The following is a 19,531-nucleotide window of genomic DNA, read 5'->3' on the forward strand; positions in this document are numbered from 1 at the left end:
AGAAATCCCAGATGCCTGTACTAATTAAATATAATCAGATTTTGGATTCAAAAAGCACAGTAGCCATTTAACACAAACAAGCAGGCAGCTAGGTTGACAAACACAGTCAGGAAGAAGCAGATCCCTGTTTCTTTCAGATTTCGTATTTCACCATTCAGAACTGTGAATTCAATTCCTCTCCTTCCTTTGTACTGCCACGACTGGGGATTATCAGACTCAGAACGCCAGCTTTCCAGCTCAAGGGCTCCTGCAGAATTATTAATCAGCCTCTTCTGAGGCCCCTGTAATCCGGAGGCAGATCAAGGCTGATCTCGCCGCGAGATGCCCTCCCTGCTCCCGGCGGCACATGCGTTTCTTGTTCTCTGTCAACAACGGCATTGCCATTCCCACACAGTGTGCTGTGACCTGAACAGCAAATGTCAGGGGAGGAGGAGGGGGACGAAACCCTTTTAATTATTGAATTTAATCTAATTCTTCCCGTGCTAGAGAAGCAAATCATCCTTTGACAAAAAGCAAACCCTTTCCAGCTCAGCTATTGTTTCAAGCACGGAGCAGGAAGCTTATTTGTTTGAACTGACCGTGCCGCTGGGCTCGGTCAGGGTCGCCGGTCCCGGGGGTGTCTGCTGAGAGCCCAAGACTCTCCCCGCAGAACTCCCTGCCCTCGGCCAGGCCCTCCCAGCCCTCCTTCTTGCTGTTGCTGAGAGAGCTGCGTGCCGGAGCCCAGTCTGGTTCCAATCAAGCCTCCCAGATTTGGTGCACTTCCGTCACAGGCAGAGAGAGCCTTCATTTGTATTCCGCCCCCGGCGGCCGGGCTTCCACCGGCTTTTCCGAGAGGGGCGCTTTGTTTATCTGCGCACCCACCGCGGAGCTCCGGGGTCAGGTTCTGCGCTGCGGGGAGTGGTCAGGCTGCCCGAGAGAGGCTGATGGGTGGGGCAGATCGTGTTTTCCTCTGAAAAGGGACGCGGGCCAAGCCAAAGACTAAAAGGAAAGGAAAACTCACCCCTGCCTCCTCCACTGTCTCTTTTAAAATGAAAACTGTTTGCTGGGAGGACACGGATTCATTCCTTCCATCCCCATAGCCTGGCTGCTCCCTGACTCTGCACCTGGGGGGCAGAAGGGAGGGGACTGATGGGCCTGCTGTAAGCCCCAGTCACCGAGAGCTCAGCTTGTCTGAATATCTTTCCTCTTCTCTGCACTAGGCGGTCACGTTTTGTATTCCATATGGGTCGCTCTCTCTCTCTCTCTCCCCCTCCTTTGTGCTGTCTTCAGCAGAGCAATTTGGCAGTTGTTTCTGAATGGTCAGAGCAAGTCCTTGGTTTGTGCACCCACGTTCCTTAGTAATCATCAAGAAGGAAGCAGATGGTCACCCTCTGTGATTTTAAAGTGTGTAAATAGGCACTACAGACTGCCATCAAACATCAAGAATGTCACTTGGCTTCCTTGTCTTGCTTTGCTGACAGAGGACCTCCTGCGTTTGCATCATCCTGATAATCGGGCAGCCAGTGCATGTGAAAGCTGTCCAGTGTTTTGGAGGAGGGTCTCCCCAGAGGCACAGGCGGGGGCTGGGGGAGTGGTATGGGAAAGCACCCCAAAGTGGGTATCGTCTGCTATACATCCTCTCTTCCTTCCGTTTCTTCCTGACTCCCAGCCAGACCCTTGGTGTGACCACCAGCTGTTTCTGAGCAGTATCTCCAACCCGTGTCCCTTGCCGCCTAGCAGGCTTTGTGACATGATGTCGGACTGACCCAGGCCCACTGCCCCTGCTAGGGGTGACCAGATTCTTGAGATGACGTCTGTGTTGAGCTCAGTTTCAGACGTGTGTTTTGACTTCAGTCTGAATTCTCGCCACCCTGAACGGCAGCATACAGTTGCTTCCAGAGCACTACATGCAGCTCTCTTGCCTTTTGTTCTAGAGAAAAGGCCACAGATACAGTCTCCATCATACCCAGAGTGTGCGTCAGAGATTTAGTTCTGCCTTTGCCTTCCTTGTAGTTCTTGGAACGCTGGAAGTATCCTTGGAGTTAGTCAGCATTCTGGTGTTCTAGAACAGCAAGCAGGGGCCCTCCTTTCTTCAGTTCCACCCAAGATAATCACTTCCACAAGTCCCAACCACCTCCCCCACACACACACATGCACATACATACACACACGCACATACATGCACACACATTCAGCACTTCAGGCAAGTCTTTTCTTTGTTTGTTTTTTGGCCGTGCTGGTGGCGTGCAGGATCTCAGTTCCCCAGCCAGGGATTGAACCTGTGCCCCCTGCAGTGGAAGCACAGAGTCTTAACCCCTGGACCAGCAGGGAAGTCCCAGGCAAAGTCTTGCTGATGAATCTTAGAGCTCCTCCCTGAGAGCACGGGAACCAGACAGCATGATTTCAGGAGATGCTGGTTAACTTCATTCTTTGCTTTTGTGTTGCCAGTGAGAGTTCTCCTGAGTTGTCATTGGTCAACCTTGGGAGGAAGGTGATGGGAGAAGGCAAGTGTCCTTCCTTCCCCTTCTGGCTCCCCCATAGGTTTGTAGAAGAAATGGCACTGCCTCCTTTCTGTTCTCCTCCATGTAAGGCACTCCTGCCCTTCCACAGTTCACTTGCCTTCCCATCCCTCCCCAACTGCAAGACACCAGGACCGGTTCCTTGCCTCCAGCCTCATCCACCATCCTCCCAGGCGGCTGGGCTTGCTCCCCGTGTCCTCTGATTTTCATGATTAGGCTTTTAATACACGCTGATGGATGTTCTACTCCTTCTTGTCTGGTCCTTGGCCTGGGGCTCCCCTTGGAACTTTGTTCATGCCTTTCAGCGTGACTATTCCTTCCTGGATTCAGCCACACCAGACTTTGGTTCAGTGCCTGGCTAAGCAGCCATCATGTTTACAGCATGTCCAGGCCCTGCCTCTGGTCCTGGGTTCTTGTCTTCCTCCCCCAAACTTGGTCTTCCTCCACCCACAACCTGGGGAGGATGGCACTCCTCCCTTCTCCCCACCTCCTTCCTTCTCTAACGCCCCACTGACCGCTATGCATTTCAAATAGAATAGCATCTCAGCCCATTGTACCATTTACTTTTCCTTTATGTTTTTTACACATGGTGCTAAAAACCTTATGAACCTAAAGTAGAAATTACAATAGAATGTGTCACCAGGAATGACAGCTGTATTACTCCAGACACATTTAGGAAATTTCGAAGTCATTCCTATGGCCTGGTGTGAAAATTCTAAATTTTGCTTGGGCATGTTTTATTGGGTTTGACATCATCATTTTGTTTGAATAACCACAAAGTTCCAGGTCAGATCAGCTTTGATTTTACCTCTTTCACAGGATATCCTGTCCAGGTCCCACCTTGTTACCACCACCATCCCCCCCCCACCCCGCCCCATGCCCCACCAACCATGTAATCAGCTTCCTGTTATTGACATAGATCATGCTTTCTTTTATTCTCCAGGGTAACTTTAAAGTTGAAGTACTTCACATTATTTAATATTGGATATAATAGCTTGCAGAGTTTGCTGCTTTATAACTAAAGAGGGTTCTGGATGGATCTTTGGTTCAGAAAAACTGTGTCTGTTGTTGATACAAATGCCTTTCTTCCTTACAGATGCTTTTAGGGCACCATTCGTATTCTCTGGAGGGAGGGTTTGGCTGCTTTTATTCGCCACTGGCTTTGCCTTCTCCACTTAGGCCCAAGTTTTCAGCCAGAGGGGATGGAATTGGCCTGGTCACCATTAGAAAAAAAAAAAAGGCTTGAGAGTCCAGGTCTCCAGTAAGAGCTGGTAATATGAGCTGGGGCCCACCCACGCCTGTCCTGGTCCCAACCTGGAGCTCCAGGAAGAATAGAGGGTCCCATCGCAGCATCCCATAGTGGCTGCCCTGTGTGTGTCCTCTTTCCCTTGCTCCTGAGCCCTCTTCTGCCTGAAGCCAGAGCCACAATTAGCTCTGTTGGGTTTCTCAGTGAGCTCTGTCCCCAGCTGCCTGGAATGTCCTGGGGCAGGAGGTGGCTCCCGCTTGGTTTCCCAGGAGTGCCTCCGCCTGTGCTGGGGACTCCCGGAGGCTGAGTGAGTTCTCAGTGATTGACTGCTGAGTATATGGGCTTTTTTTCATCCTCTTTCCCGCTCATGAAGTTTGGAGAGCTTTGGCTGGCCTGATGCAACTCAGCACCTTTGCATTAAGATCCAAGGAAGATACTAGCTAGCGTTTATTTAAATGTTGTGAGGTGCCGTGCCCTTTGCATTATTTGTGCTTCTCACCAGAGCCGCAGCAGCAGCAGCACAGCCTTGTGAAATCCCAGTTCACACACAAGGAGACTGACACTTAGCAGGCTTTTAAATAGTCACCCAGCAAAGCCAGTGTGCACACCGAGGCCTGCCTAACTCTGGGGCCCCTTTCCCTAATGACTGCCTTGAGACCAGAAATGACCTTCCAGAAATGGCCTTCCAGAAATGACCACTCCAGCCCAGGCCACAGTTGGGCCTCTTTGCATCGTCACAAAAAATATTGGCTCCCTGTTTTCTGGCCAACTTTCACACCCTTAGTGCAGGGGGCACACTGGAAAGCGAAAGTCCCTGCGGCCTTCAGCTGAGCCTCCGAAATGCCGCCACCAAGGGCCTCAATGCACCAAGATGCATAAAGTACTGTAACTGAATAAAGTAAGAACTGTTTCTTTTTAAGATGGAAGAAAGCAGATTGCCTAGCCCCAAAGGACCTTCATTCACTTGATCGGGGCCTGGGAGGTTGGGATGAGCCATCCTGACCTAATGAAATTTAGCTGGTCATGCTGTTTTCACTTAAAAACAAAGAGCCTTCGGTCAGACTGTCCTGGAGTGCAGTGAGGAGGCTCTTATTCTTGTAACTCTAAGGGTGAAAATAATTATTCTTTCCGCAGCTGTATTGTGTCACTGTTTTTTGTTGGTTTGATTGAATAAAGGAAGAGAATCTCTGTGGCCATCAGAGTGTTGGAGAAATTGCTAGGTTGACCCTTCAACCAATTAAAGCATTTATTGAGCAGTTGCTGTTTAACCAGCCTTAGGCAAGGTACTGTGAAGGAAGAGCAGCATAAAACATGGGCTCCAGCCTCAAATGATCTCCATTCTGTTTAAGGAGAGGCAGAATAACCAGGAGAGAGACACACTGGAAGCAGGATGTAGCAGTGGGGGTTGAGTGTTTGGGCTCTGGAGCCAGACTCCCTTGGTTCAAATCCCAGTTTCACCATTTATGTGTGTCCTCTGGCGTATCGTTTTACCTCTGTTCAGTTTTCTTGTCTGTAGAACAGGACTGTAATCAGTATCTGCCTCATATGGGTAAAGCACTTAGCATGATGCTTGCCACTTACCAAGCACTCAATATATGCTTAGCTGTCGTGGGAGCGTCTAACGTCAAGCTTTATTAAACTTGTTTATCACACTGGCTCCAGGAGCATGGGTGAGTTCAGTGAAGACTGGAGTAGTCACAGGTGACTTGATGAAGCAGGTGGGGCTTGAGCTGAGCAAGCTTTAGCTAAGCAGGTAGAAGGAGAGACAACGTTTAGAATATGTTAATATAGAAGAGGCAAGTTCATGATCATGCCAAGTGCAGGGTACAGGTTACAGGAAAGCAAACTAGACTAGATTTAACTATGGGTTTGGGGCAGAAAGAACCAAAGTTGAATAGATATGTGGGTCCTAGACAACTGGGTGGGAGATTTTGACTTAATGCAGTAGGGAGCCCACTGTGTGGTTGTAGGGGAAGCTGGTGTGGACATTATGAAGCTGAGGCTTAAAATTGTTAATTGGAAAAACAATGAGCTGAAGGCTGGGCACCATGGCTCGAGGTCTAAACAGAGGGATGAGGGCCTAAATCGAGTTTTGGCAGAGAACCTAAACAGGAAAGGGAAAGTTTGAGAGGCTTGTCAGAGAGGGAAGCAAGAGGCTTAGTGATGGGTTAGATAGTGGGTTTAAGGAGGAGGAGAAGTCCCAGCCAGCTTTCAAGTTTTTTCACCTTGAAGCCTGGCAGAGGGGAGTCTGATTCCCAGAAAAGGGATACTAGAAAAAAAGAGCCTCTGTTTGCTTCCTAGAATATTAAAGTACGAATCAACTTTGTCAGCCATCTAGGAAAATTTTCTACCTACAAGAACTTCTTTTATAACAAACTGTCTTATTCATAGTAAAATGATTTAATGAAAAATAAATTTAGATTCATAGTTGACACATTTGAGATAAAGTTGGGACATCCCAGAGGCTCTGTCCCTTAGACATTTGCAAATCGGGAACCAAGGCTTCAGATGAGAGACAAAGTTTCCCCAGTGTTTCCCCCCACTGTTCACACAGAAATGCTGGGCAGGGTTAATCCTGAGAGAGGCGTGTTTCCCCAGGGAATGAGCAAAGAGAAGGGTCTATAGCCCTGAGACCTGTGAGACACTTAGAGAGAGGGAAACTGAGGAGGAAGCTACAGCAGAGACAAGAGAAATGCCTAGAAAGAAAGGAAGAGCATCAGAGAAGAATAAACTCAGAAAAGACTGCTCGTTTCTCATAGGAATGTTAGAGCCTTACCAGGTGTCGGAATATGCCAAGTTCTACTCCTTTGTTCCTGAGATGATTCATATTACTCAGAGGTGAAAAGTATACTGCTGCTGCTGCTGCTAAGTCGCTTCAGTCGTGTCCAACTCTGTGCGACCCCATAGACGGCAGCCCACCAGGCTCCCCCGTCCCTGGGATTCTCCAGGCAAGAACACTGGAGTGGGTTGCCATTTCCTTCTCCGATGCTTGAAAGTGAAAAGTGAAAGTGAAGTCGCTCAGTTGTGTCCGACTCTTCGCGACCCCATGGACTGCAGCCTACCAGGCTCCTCCATCCATGGGATTTTCCAGGCAAGAGTCCTGGAGTGGGGTGCCAGTGCCTAAAACAGCACAAATGTGGCTAGAGCCACAAGGTGAGCAAATGTGATGGCAGAAGTGACATCGACACGTCACCAGCCTGATTGCTGATTGCTAATGGCCAGCCATGGGCCTTGAAATGTCCTGATGCTTTTCAAGAGTTTTGAAAAGTCAAAGCGCTTTTCACATTCTGGCTCATCTTAGATCGTTCTCTAAGTAATGATGTGTGACTTACATGTTTTAAAGAGAAGCAGAGGATGGGGGCCTGCTCACGGCCCCCAGTGGGTCCCCACCACACTAGATGGAATCCAGAGTCCTTATTGTAGCCTGCAGCGCCCCACAGCGTCTGTCTTTATGGCCCATCTTATTCTTCTTTATGGCCCTTGTCTCTGTCTGACATATAAAGGTCACTAGTTTATTTTATGTCCTTCCCAAGCTAACTCGCAAGCCCCCTGAGGGTAGGAGATTGCATTCACTGTGGTCTCCCCAGAACTACAGACCATGCCAGGTACGTGGGAGACTCCAGAAGAGAGAGAACAAAACTAGGCCAGCAAGGGTGGGGTCTTTGGTTGTCTTGCAGATAAAATTTGATAACTGAATAAATCCACAGCTCTCTCCTTTCTCTTACTTAAAGCATGGATGGTTATTAACCATATTCTGAAGACTAGTGAGGTTGAATGATTGCTATCCAGTCACCTGCTTCCATTCCAGTCTATTGAAAAACTGATTTTTTACTTTCTTTTGCTGTGATCGCTCTAAGGCCTCTGGCTGCCTTGCCTCTCTGTGGGTCTACGTGGGAGACTCCAGAAGAGAGAGAACAAAACTAGGCCAGCAAGGGTGGGGTCTTTGGTTGTCTTGCAGATAAAATTTGATAACTGAATAAATCCACAGCTCTCTCCTTTCTCTTACTTAAAGCATGGATGGTTATTAACCATATTCTGAAGACTAGTGAGGTTGAATGATTGCTATCCAGTCACCTGCTTCCATTCCAGTCTATTGAAAAACTGATTTTTTACTTTCTTTTGCTGTGATCGCTCTAAGGCCTCTGGCTGCCTTGCCTCTCTGTGGGTCTAACCTCCCAGCTGTAGCCCTAGGCCCGTCAGAGAGCCATCTCAGACAGCTTTACTCTGACCCAAAGGTTTCTGAACACACTTCATTTGGGACTAAAAAGCTGGGTTTTCCAGGTGTTTTTGTTTCCTTAGCATGTGACAGATGCTTTTCTTCTGTATACAGTTGTTAAACCCTTCAAAGGGCATCCACATGGTGGTAGACAGTGACACTGGTCACTGAGGACAAGGCGAGGACTCGCCAGAGAAGGGGGAACTGATTATAAGCCCTTAGGAGCCACAGTTGTTCCACCAGGAAGGGAAGGCTGAACAGGTTAATCAGTGTCCAGTCACTCATTCATTCAGCACCTCCTTAACCAGTGCCTTCTGTAGAGCTGGCGCTGGGCTCAGTACTGCACACGTGGTGGCCGTCCACAGAGACATGAACCAGCCCCCAAGGACAGTCTCTGTCCATGGAGAGAAATGCACTTTCTGACAACTCACATGTTCACTGCACTTGAGTAGTAACAGCCACAATGAACCAGACACCCTGGCAGCACAGAGCTAGGGAACCTGCCCCAGTCTTTGTGCTCAGGCCAGGGCGCCCCAGCCAGAAACATTCAGGCCAAGAGCAAAGGAGGGGTGGGAGTTAGCCATGGGCAGGAGTGGGGTGGGACTTGCAGCTAAGAAAGCAGCCTGACCCAGGGCCCTGCAGCAGGAAGGACAGCCAGAGGGGACCTTGGTGGGGAGAGGAGGGAGGCCCAGGGCCTCAGGAGGCTGGGGAGTGGGGAGGAGGGGCCAGATTATGGGGGGAGGCAACTGGAAGGAATTGTGGGGGGAGGCCAGTGGCGGGGAGCCAGTGGGGACTGGAGTGCAGGTAGTGGAGATGAAGAGGGACAGACACCTTCACCGGTGCGAAGTCAACTCAGTGTGGATGGTGATAAGGCACCAGAGGCCAGAGATGACTCTGTGAAGATCGGTGAAGCTCCTGCTCTAAGTAGACGCCATGCTGGGCTCTCCAGGTGGCACTAGTGGTAAAAACCCACCTGCCACGGCAGGAGACGCAGGTTCGATCCCTGCATTGGGAAGATCCCCTGGAGGAGGGAATGGCTACCCAGTCCACTATTCTTGCCAGCCTGGTAGGCTACAGTCCATGGGGTCTCAAAGAGTTGGGCACAACTGAGCAACTAGGCACACAGCACAAACATTGAACAAGTACACTGAGAGCTTCTGGGACCCCCATAGCCCATGGTATTACTGACACAGATCGTCATACCTTGATTTCCTCCAGCAAGGTGCAGAGGAGAGGACATTATCTTGGTGTCTAATCCTGGTCCCAAAGGGGAATTCCAGGAAGAGTAAATCAGCTAGTTACATGGCAGCGCCACAGTCGTTGTGGCATAGGTCTCCTGACATTGTCCCCTTTTTTCTACAAATCCATCCAGTTAGAATTTTGGTCTTGGCATTATGCTTGCCATGATACCTATGAAAAAAACCTGAGAGGGCAGAACTCTATTTTGAAGGAAAAGGCAGTGTTTAGACCCAGGAGGTCCTTCCTTCCAGGCTTCGGAGCTTTCCTAACTTTACCCGAGGAGCAACCCCATCCAACCCCAGCAGGGTTGTATCCACGGCAACCTTAGGGACCCCATTCTCATAGATGGGGTTTGCAGTGTGCAACCTCAGGGCCATTTTCAAAGACCCCTGCCCGAGCCCGGCATGAACTCTCCCTGCTGTGGAGCTGTGTCTGTACCCTGAGGAGGCAAGAGCCCAAAATGAGGAGAAATTGAAGTAACACGATGAGCAGAAGAGCGAGCATTGATTCATTCTTTTCCACTGAAACCTCACTTGATCACTAACAGTTTATCTCTGCTTTAATTTAACCTTCTGTCTTCCTTGAAACTGAGAGTTATCTTTAGAGAAGTCAAGAGCAGCTGCTATTTTGAGACCAAAACAAAGACAAAGGCATTCTTCATTTTTTCCCCTCCAACACATATTATATGTAAATACGTTGCTTATCTTAGAAAGAGTATGCAAAATAAATGTATGTAAGTAAGCTCTTACTAGTAAGTCAGAGCACATACCTACAAAAGGTTTCTTATCAGAGATCCATTACAGGCTTTGTTTCAGCTTCTCTTCTGAAGGTTTATATAATTCTTGTTGTAGATGATATAATGAGAAAGCAATAAAGCAGATTACCGCAACTGGCTGATATATTGACATTTGCTTTTTAAAAAAATCTGAAATTATGAAATCTTCTCTCAGAAAATCCAAAATGACTCTATCCCAATTTTAACTAGTTTACTTTCAGCAACACTCACATCTTGAGCAACATGGAATGATTCCAAGAAGCGAAGAAAGGCTGCTTTTGCTCGTCATTTTATTTACAGGATTTGTGTCTGCACAGTGGAGAAAAATGTTCTATTTGCTTCAGAGACGGACATAGATTTCCAAGCCATTTGGCTCGAGAGCTGGTTTAAATAGGAATGAATTTAATATACCTTTAATTCTCTGAAATAAGAGAACTCCAGCTGAGGTTTGGTCCAGGGCAAAGTCAGCTCTCGACACTGAAGAGAATCTATCACATTAATCCCAGAGGCTCGAAGTCCAAAGCTGCGTGAACAGAATGCTGGAGGATAGGAAGTGTGAGAAGAATGCTTTGAAAGAAACTTTAAAAACAGAATGACTGTTCAGAGAATACCAGACCTTGTGTGGAATCATGCAGCACTTAAGCAAAGATATAAGTAATTATGCTTGAGAAACATAGCTAATTAAAAATAACTCGATGCATAAAAGGGAAGAAAAACTAGAGAATCATTTCTCTGCTCCAGTGTTAATGTGAGATGCCACAGAATGAAATAGTAGGATTTTTTTTTTTTTTAATTTCATTTCACACAGGCATAGAAGAGATGGAGAGGAAAATTATATTGCCCGAAAATGCCAGGGTAGATTTGCTGAAGATGTTATCATGTACTGTATTTAAAGCAAAAAATCTAATTGCTGTAATTTATCATACCTCTGGTTATTAAAACCATGCTAATTCAAAGATTTTAATCATTTGCCAGTTTTACACATAATGGCTTTTCCTAGAAGATACTATGAAAATTTCTGATTTTGTCAACCTTTGTGTGATTTTTTTAGGCATTCCTAAGTAAAATTAACATGCTTTAAATATATAATTGTGTTTACATCAGTAATAAAAATTCCTTGTGTTTCCCTTTTAGTCTGTTCAATGAAATATCTGAAACTGCTTTATAATTGCTGAGCCTAATGTGTGAGAGCACAGGCTGCTGAATCAATTTTAATTCCCCGTATACACATCTAGCTTTGTAAGGAGCAGGGTGGACCCCACCCTTCCTTTTTGATTGGAGAAAGGCTTCTTTTAACAGGAGACTTTTGGCAAGAAAAGATTTGGCACAAAATTCGCTTCTTGGTCTTGAGAAATCAGACACATAAGATAGTCATTGAGATAAAACCACTCTGTAAAAATTTTAGATAGTACCCTATCTGGCTCATAGGAGAAAGACAGGGAGGTAAGCAAGGGATGGTACAGTGCAGAAGAGAAACATTCCCCAGAATTAAAGGTGGCTACTATTAGGGGAAAGGGTGGAAGGAAAAAGGAGAGTGTAGTGGGGAAGTTGCTGTTTTGCTAAGTCATGTGTGATTCTTTTGCGACCCATGGACTGTAGCCCCTCCAGGCTCCTCTGTCCAGTGGGATTTTCCCAGGCAAGAATACTGGAGTGGGCTGCCATTTCCTTCTCTCCCCAGGGGGGTCTTCCCAACCCAGGGATTGAACCTGCATCTCCTGCTTTGCAAGCAAATTCTTTACCACTGAGCCACCTGGGAAGCCCTGTAGTGGGGAAGTAGCTTGAGGCAAAATCATTTCTCTGCTGTGGGTGTGGAGGCACTGGGGAAATACAGCCCATCTCCACATAATACATGCGTTGTGTTTTCAGTTGCTCAGTCACGTTACACTCTTTGTGGCCCCATGGACTATAGCCCGCCAGGTTCCTCTGTCCTTGGGATTCTCCAGACAAGAATACTGGAATGGGTTGCCATTTCCTCCTCCAGGGGATCTTCCTGACCCAGGGATGGAAGCTGCGCCTCTTGCATCTCCTGCATTGGTAGGGTTCTTTACCACTAGCGCCACCGGGGAAGTCCCACATAATGCATGGGCTACGGCAAGTTGTCTCCACCCTTGGGAGATGCGTGGTGGTTTGATCTGGTTTTTATGTACCTCAGTAAGAGGAGACTATGGTCTTTTATACTGAAGGATTCTTGAGGGTAACATGATTTACAACATTATTTGAAAGTGAAAGAAAAAATATAAAAGTTTCCTAAATCATAAGTTAGCCCTACCTCCAGACCAAACCCATGACATTCAATCAGTTTGTAGAATCAAGTTCAAAAGCCAAGACGTGAAGGGGCTCTGAAGCCCAGATGGGACTTGCTTAGAGTTGCAGAGGCAGGAACAGATGCCATAGCTGCTCAGTCCTAGCCTGGGTCCAATTTCCCCTCCTCCATGTCCTCTCTCAACCTGATCCCATGAACACGTTTCCACCTGCTGTTCTTTCCCCAGCCCCGTGCCCAGAGCCATGATCTCTGCCTGAGGAGTAACCAGGTGTTCTTCCTGCAGGCGCCAAGTTCCCCATTAAGTGGACGGCCCCCGAAGCAGCCCTGTACGGAAGGTTCACAATCAAGTCTGACGTGTGGTCTTTTGGAATCTTACTCACAGAGCTGGTCACCAAAGGAAGAGTTCCGTACCCAGGTAAGAGCCAGACACAGCAGGAATGGGCCTGAGTGGATGTTCTCCCAGCACTATTTGGGGAGTCCTCTTCCTGGTTGCCTTCTCAGACCCATTTTCAGATTTCTGCCAAGCGTGGGAATTTGAAGAACACAGACAGGTATTTAGCCAGGGAAAAGCAGAAGTGGGAGCCCCCAAGGTGTATAGACAAGCAACCATCATGAATTGTGTGCCAGGATTAATGCAGTTAGCAGCTGGTGAACACTCCAGTCCACCTCAGCCCATGGGTTCTCTCCTCTCCCCTCTCAGGAGGAGTGTGTGTCCCTGGCTCCCAAGATAGAAATGTCACTGGCAGAACCGTACAGATGGACTTTGTAGACCCTTCTAGGAAGGAGAAGGAGAAAAGCCCCCACTGCTTTTTGGTTACGCCATAGCACTGACCCATGGCGTGAACCTGGCGAGAAGATGCCAGTACCTGCCCTCTCTGCAGCCCCTGTTCCAGGTGGCTGGAGAGAGCAGAGGCACGAGGAAATGCCATGCGGAAGCCATTCACTACACGTGTCTTGGGTTTCTTGGGGGTTGGGGGGTTGTTTTAGGGGGAGAGAGGGTTGACTGCTCTGCACAGCTTATAGGAGGATCTCAGTTCCTGGACTAGGGATTGAACCTGATACCCACACCCCCCGAAGTAAGAGCCTGGAATCCTAACCACTAGGCCACCAGGGAACACCTTCACTGCACATTTCTGAATGATTGAAAGTATGCATACGTGCTAAATTGCTTCAGTCGGGTCCAACTTTTTGCGACCCCATGGACTGTAACCTGCCAGGCTCCTCTGTCCATGGGATTCTCCAGGCAAGAATACTGGAGTGGGTTTGCTGTGCACTCCTCCAGGGGCTCTTCCTGACCCAAGGATCAAACCCCTGTCTGTTATCTCTCCTGCACTGGCAAGGAGGTTCCGTCCCACTGGCACCTCCTGAAAGTGAAAGTGTTAGTCATTCAGTCCTGTCCAGTTCTTTGCGACCCTCTGGACGCTACATGGAATTCTCCAAGAGTGGGTTGCCATTTCCTTCTCCAGGGGATCTTCCCAACCCAGGGATTGAATCCAGGTCCCCTGCATTGTAGGCAGATTCTTTACCATCTGAGCCACCAGGGAAGCTCCAAAGCAAGTATAGTGTAAAGAAATTGGAGATTCTTAAGCCCTGGAAATTTTCTGGATTATCAGAGTCATGCTCTCCAAAGAAACCACGGGTTTAGGTGATTCAGGCTTAAATTCATTAATTTCGACAGATACTGATGTAAAGGACACTTGTGCCCTTTCACCTCCACGCTTTAATGGTTATAGCACAGGGACGATCTGCTTTCTGAAATGTTAAGGACATATTTTTCTGTTATTGTTGAGTGAAGAACGAACATAGCTCCCCATCATGCCCTGCCTAAGAGAGGAGCTTTTAAAAATTAAAAAAATAATAATAATAATAAACACAGTGATAGAAATGATAGCAGAGATTACTGAGGAATTGAGCGCTCTTGCAAATCCTGGGTTTGTAATATCTTTGCAGTCAGAGGAGCCGGTGAGGGCAGATTAATTTGTAATCCCTTTGTTCCTTTTTTACGATTGTTTCTGGTCATCTTCGGAGAATGCAGAGAAGTAAAGAAGATCTCTTTCTGGGTTGGTCATAAGCCTCAAGACTCCTCTAACAGAACCGGGTTGGCACAGAGGCAAAATTTGACAAATTCTCTATCTCTGAAACGCCAGCACTGGGTGTTTAGAGATGTGGGCGGAAGTCAGTTTTATTGATGCTGCCGCAGCGGCTGCTGCTCTCTGTGTGCTCAAGTGGGCAGCCGCTCTGGGAGTAGCCAACCAGAAGAAAGGGCTGCCCTGGAGGGGCCTGGAACCCAGCACAGGCATTTCTGAATCGCTTCTCAAGGGGGAAAATTTTTTCAGTGCTCGGGATTTTGAAGATGTGAAGGCGCCTCTTTTTTCATTGTCTGAATTTTGAATGAATTTCTCCCTGAGCCCCCCAGGTTTAGCCACCCGATGTGTTGTGGGGGGGGGAGGTTAATGTCTTGCATTTCTGTGAAACCTTTACTTCCAGGAAGACAAAGCCGCTTTTTGTTTCTCGGGGTCACACACAGGAGCCGAGACAAAGGGGTGGGGGCGGGGGCCTGGGATGAGGAAGGCAGGTGTGCATTTCTGAAGGAGAGTCTTTTGTCCAGTTTGATTTAGGCATAAAGAAAGCAGTCTCCTTTTACAACTGAGGCAGGATTTTCATTCATTCAGCTTAGCATCGGTCAGTGTGATTGTGCCTGGCGTGGTTTTGCACTACCTGGGAAGCAAGTACTGTGAATACTCTCAGCAAACATTGATGAGAACAGGGCTGAAGGAGGACGCTGTTTTAGTTCCTGGGGGATAGAACAGTGAGCGGAGAAATAAATTCAGTCCCTGCACTCATAGAGCTTACAGTCAGATGGATGAAATAGAAAGCAGCCCAGGTAGAAAGCAGCCCTTTTTTATTACTTCTGTATAATTAGAGGAAATCATCTTTGGGGGATGCGATACTTGGACTCACTCACTGTGGGCCCCCAGTCTTAATCCTGATAATGGGGCAAGGGCCCCAGATTCAGGTGTCTGCACACAGCAGGTCCGGAGGACTTTTCACTCAGAATCCTGTGAGGATGGCCAAGGAGTTTGACAAGAGAATCCAGTCCACTTTATCATGCCTAGTTATACACTCGGAGCAGCTCTAATGTGCTGGGGACTTTGATAGCTGTCCGGATTCTGAGAGGGTGGCCGAGCAAAGGGGCCGTGTCTGGGAAGCTTTACAGAGAAGGTACATAGGCTTCCCCCTCCACATTAAGGAACAATGATCCCAGACAAGGACGGACGTGTGGGAAGGCGCCAAGGCCTGGGTGGAGGCCCCTAGGATATGAGCCTGTGGAGAAGGCTCTGAGGCTGCCTGGCCAGACCCCGTGAAGAGGGCCTGGTGCAGCCGCAGGAAGGCCTGGCCTGTCTGTAGCCAAGCCCTGGAGCTGTGTCAGCGGGGAGTGACAGGAGCCCCAGAAAGTTGTTCCCAAACCTGTTGCTCGCCATGGATGCTGCTTGTTTTTGTTCTCAGTGTAACTGTAATCATATGTAATTGTGCCTTGAATCTCACAGTACACTCTTCTTGAGGGAGAGGCTTTTACAGAAGGATTCCAATTACAGGATGATTACCTTAACGAAGGAGAACAATTCCTAAGGAGCAGACAGTTTCTTTCAGCCTCGTCCAGTGGCACCGGAGAAGGAAGGCCCTTCCTGTCCTCATTCTCACTGTCTCTTGGAGCGGCCAGGTTGGCAGTGTGTGCCGAGGGGTTGCGTCTCCACTGACCAGAGTCCTTGTGGCTGGGAGTAGCACCCAGGACAGACCCCCAGACCTGTCCACTGTGATTCCCATCCTAACCTCTCAGCAGTTATTTCTCAGTTGGCTAGAGTGTATTTTGAAGTAATTCTTGTTTCAAGAGCAGTAGGCAATGATACATTTTTCTTTCATACCTGAGAATGGCCTTCTGTCATCTTTACGCACAGGAAAGGTACTTTGGCTGGTGGTAAGGATGAGAGTCAAGGGAGAGATGAAAGTGACTTCTAAATGGATTTTATGAAAGCTTTCCACGCAGTTTTGCCCAGTGTGAAAGGAGGTCCAGAAAAAAAATCAGAGAAGGAACTTGAAATAGTATTTGGAAGGTGTAACTGAATGAAGGGCTCAAGGAAGGAGGCAAAAATAAAACATTGGGTTGGTTGGTCAGTTAGCAAGTTTTACAAAATGGATGATTTGAAAGGAAGGAAAGGAGGAGACTCTCAAATTGAGTGAGAGCCTGGAAGCCAAATTAAAAATACTGAAATGTGATTCTGAGATTAACAGGGAGGTAGTGGAGAGGAGTCCCATCACCCTACCAGACAAAGAAGGTTGCTTCCAAGATGGGTAACAAAGATGCTGTGAAGAATAGCTCTGTTTTCCAGATTCCCATCACCTGACCTGAGTGCCTCCTCAGCCTAGCTGTTCAGCTTGCTTTACTGTAAGCCAAGGCTCAGAACCATTCTTTGCATCAAGATTATACTTGATTTTGTGCCGATGAATTGTTACATATGAGAATTGAAAGTACTTAAAACTGTTTTCTAGGATTGATGCATAAAATCTGAGCAATGCATTTCAACCTATTTTTTTCTCCTCCAAATTCTTCTTTTCTTCTTTGTTTCCAAGCCACTGCCCCACAGCAGGCTGTCATCCCCTGCTGCAGGAACCCCCTTCATGGAACTTCCTGCTTCCTGTCCCCCCCACCACCCCCACCATCTATCACTGTCACCATCAGAGTTATCCTAGAAACAGATCCGCTTATCCTACCTCTGCTAGTTAAAAAGTCCCTTGCTTCCCCTTGCCTTCCAGATAAACTCCAGAAGCCTTCGTCCGGTGTCGTGCTTCTTAACTCTTTCCTTCAATCATTCGACATATATTTATTGAGTACCTGCTCTATGCCAGGTACTGTTCAGGTCCCCAGGAATGTTGCAGTGAACCGATAAACAAAAGCTGTCCTCCCAAACTTTTCACTCCTCAGAGGAGACAGACAATCAACAAGGACAAATAAGCAAAATACATTCCGCATTGGCTGGTGGTAACGGGTAGGGAGGAGAATAAAATGGGGAAGGGCAGAGAGGGTGGCAGGGGAGGACGTCACCAGGAAGGTGACATCTGAGGAAGAAGGCTCAGGTTAACTGGGGGCGGAGCCCCCCTTCAGAGGGAACCAGGAAGAAGCAGGGTGGGTGGAGCAGGCGGGCCCAGAGGCCCCAGACAGATCAGCGGGGCCTTCTGAGGCCATGGATAGGGCATTTGCACTCAGCAAGATGAGGACTGACTGAGGGGCTTCAACCAGGTGACATCATCAGACGCGCTTTCTCTTGTGCTGCTCCTGACCCTTGTCACCAAGAGACTTCTCTCAAACGTGCAAGTCTGTCTTCTCAGCTCCACTCTCTGCCTCAGAATCCGTCCAACCCTAACCCCAAAGTCCCCTCCTTTGTGTCGCCTTCTCCATGCCTCTTGCTGGGTCGCTCCTCCTGCTCACTCCCATGCCACTTGGTACCTCTCTGGTGAAGCCCTTGTCTGTGTATTTCTGTTTCCCAGTAGCTCTAAACCCTGAGAAGGGGGCTCCTTTAGTAGACTCTCAGTAAGTCTTAAGCAATTGGACAGAAGAATGGGTGGAGGGATAGAAGGTTGGATGGATGGATGGGTGGGTAGGGGGAAAAGAATTATTAGCCCAAGAGACTTTTAAAAGAAGTCTTTGCCCATAGCCTGCAAAACCTTTCAACTCTATTTCGTCATCTCCAAACATAAATAAGGCGTGTTTTTCCCAGCCGCGCAGAGTAGCCTCTGTCCTCAAAGTTGTTCTGGGAAATTGACCCCGTGGTCAGTTCAAACACCATGTCCCAGCACCATTCTAGGCGGAATGTCCTGGCTGTTCTGGGCCCTGGCTCTCCACTGAACACCTGCTTTGGGAATTTGGCAGGATCTGGCAAAGCAGGAACATTCTCTTAAGCATATCACATTTATTCATGCATTTGCAGTGCTTTCAGCTCTTTTAACAACTGACAGCTGCCTGACTTTCGTGACTGCATCTAGTCATTTGATAATGACTTGAAGAGGAAGATAAATTAGTGAGTGTATAGCACTTTCCTTGAAGAATTGCAAGTCTTCAGTGTCATCGTCCCTCTGCCCCACTCAGATGCCTTCTAACAGAGCCGGAGCTGTAGGCCTAAATTCCTTTGTGTTCAGCAGCCCATCATTGTCACCCTTACCCCACTGGGCCCAGCCTGATACCAGGGGCAGGTTTCTCCTGGGGGAGGAAGAGGTCAGGACTCTCCATCCAGGAGAAAGGGAATTGGGATGAAACTTCAAATCTCAGCCAAGGGTGCTTAGTCTCCTGCCTTCCGAGCTCCCATCTACGGTCCTCAGGCTTTTCTCTTTTGGTCCCTGTTGTTCCCTCCAGAGGAGTCCTGCCTGGAATGCCCAAGAGTCTTGCTACCTCCCCCGACAAGGTTTCTCTTGGCGCACGTGGCTGGTGGAGGAGAGAGCAGACAGGGAGGGGCTCCCTGCTGCCCCGTCCTCCCCGCTGCTGCTCCTCTGTACCCCTGTGCATTTCCGTGGCCTGCCCAGCGGGCACCCTCACCCTCTCTGTCACTTTTTCACTGGTACTGGGACAAAGGAGCTGTTCATGATACTGTATCATCCACTTTAACTTTGGCGTGTTATGGCACCTGAGTAGCTGTCATTTCTGTGTTTATTAATAGAGTGGGCTTCATAAAAACAGGTGTCCGAAGCTTATCTGGTTAAGATGCAGAAAGAGAAACAAGAGTCATGGCTGTGCTGCCTCAAGGTCACTCCTTTATTTTCAGCTCTCCTCTTTGAGCAACATCTATCTGCCCAGAGTCTGTACTTTGATCTCATAACCAAAACCGAACTTGAAGTTCAGCTTCAGTTGTAGCCCAGTAAGATAACTAGAGCACACGGGCATCTGATAGCACGCGCTCGTGCTGAGCAAGCGCCATTAACGGCACCCTCCTTCCTTCCGCCCTCCCTGCACTCCCAGCACCGCTCAGCAGACAAGTAAACAGAAGGGCTTTTTACAGGGTTTGTGTAGAGAAGCCAGGGGGAGCCTCTGACAAAAAGCCTGATGCACAATAGCGTCTAATTTCCTTTCAACAGAAAGCTCGGTTTGCAGAAGTAAGCTGCATATCTGAGAACCTGAGCGTCATTCCCATTGTCAAAGGGCCTAATTATTCACATGGCACAAAAATCCAGGCTCTTGCAACCCCTAGTCCAATCCAGAAACAAACCTGGATGGTAAACAGCAAAAATCCCCACTTGTATAGCCACA

General features: G+C 48.1%; 1 protein-coding gene across 2 annotated transcripts in view; it reads left to right on the forward strand.

The window, feature by feature from the left end:
- FYN (FYN proto-oncogene, Src family tyrosine kinase) overlaps positions 1 to 19,531 on the forward strand; it is a 117,060-nt gene that overhangs the window by 91,449 nt on the left and 6,080 nt on the right. For both annotated transcript variants that reach the window (XM_068985356.1, XM_068985357.1), the window contains exon 11: positions 12,521 to 12,652. In XM_068985356.1, coding sequence (XP_068841457.1) covers positions 12,521 to 12,652 — 132 coding nt within the window. The remainder of the gene's footprint in view (positions 1 to 12,520; positions 12,653 to 19,531) is intronic.

Source organism: Capricornis sumatraensis, chromosome 13 (assembly GCF_032405125.1).
Source record: "Capricornis sumatraensis isolate serow.1 chromosome 13, serow.2, whole genome shotgun sequence".
Classification (NCBI taxonomy): Eukaryota; Metazoa; Chordata; class Mammalia; order Artiodactyla; family Bovidae; genus Capricornis; species Capricornis sumatraensis.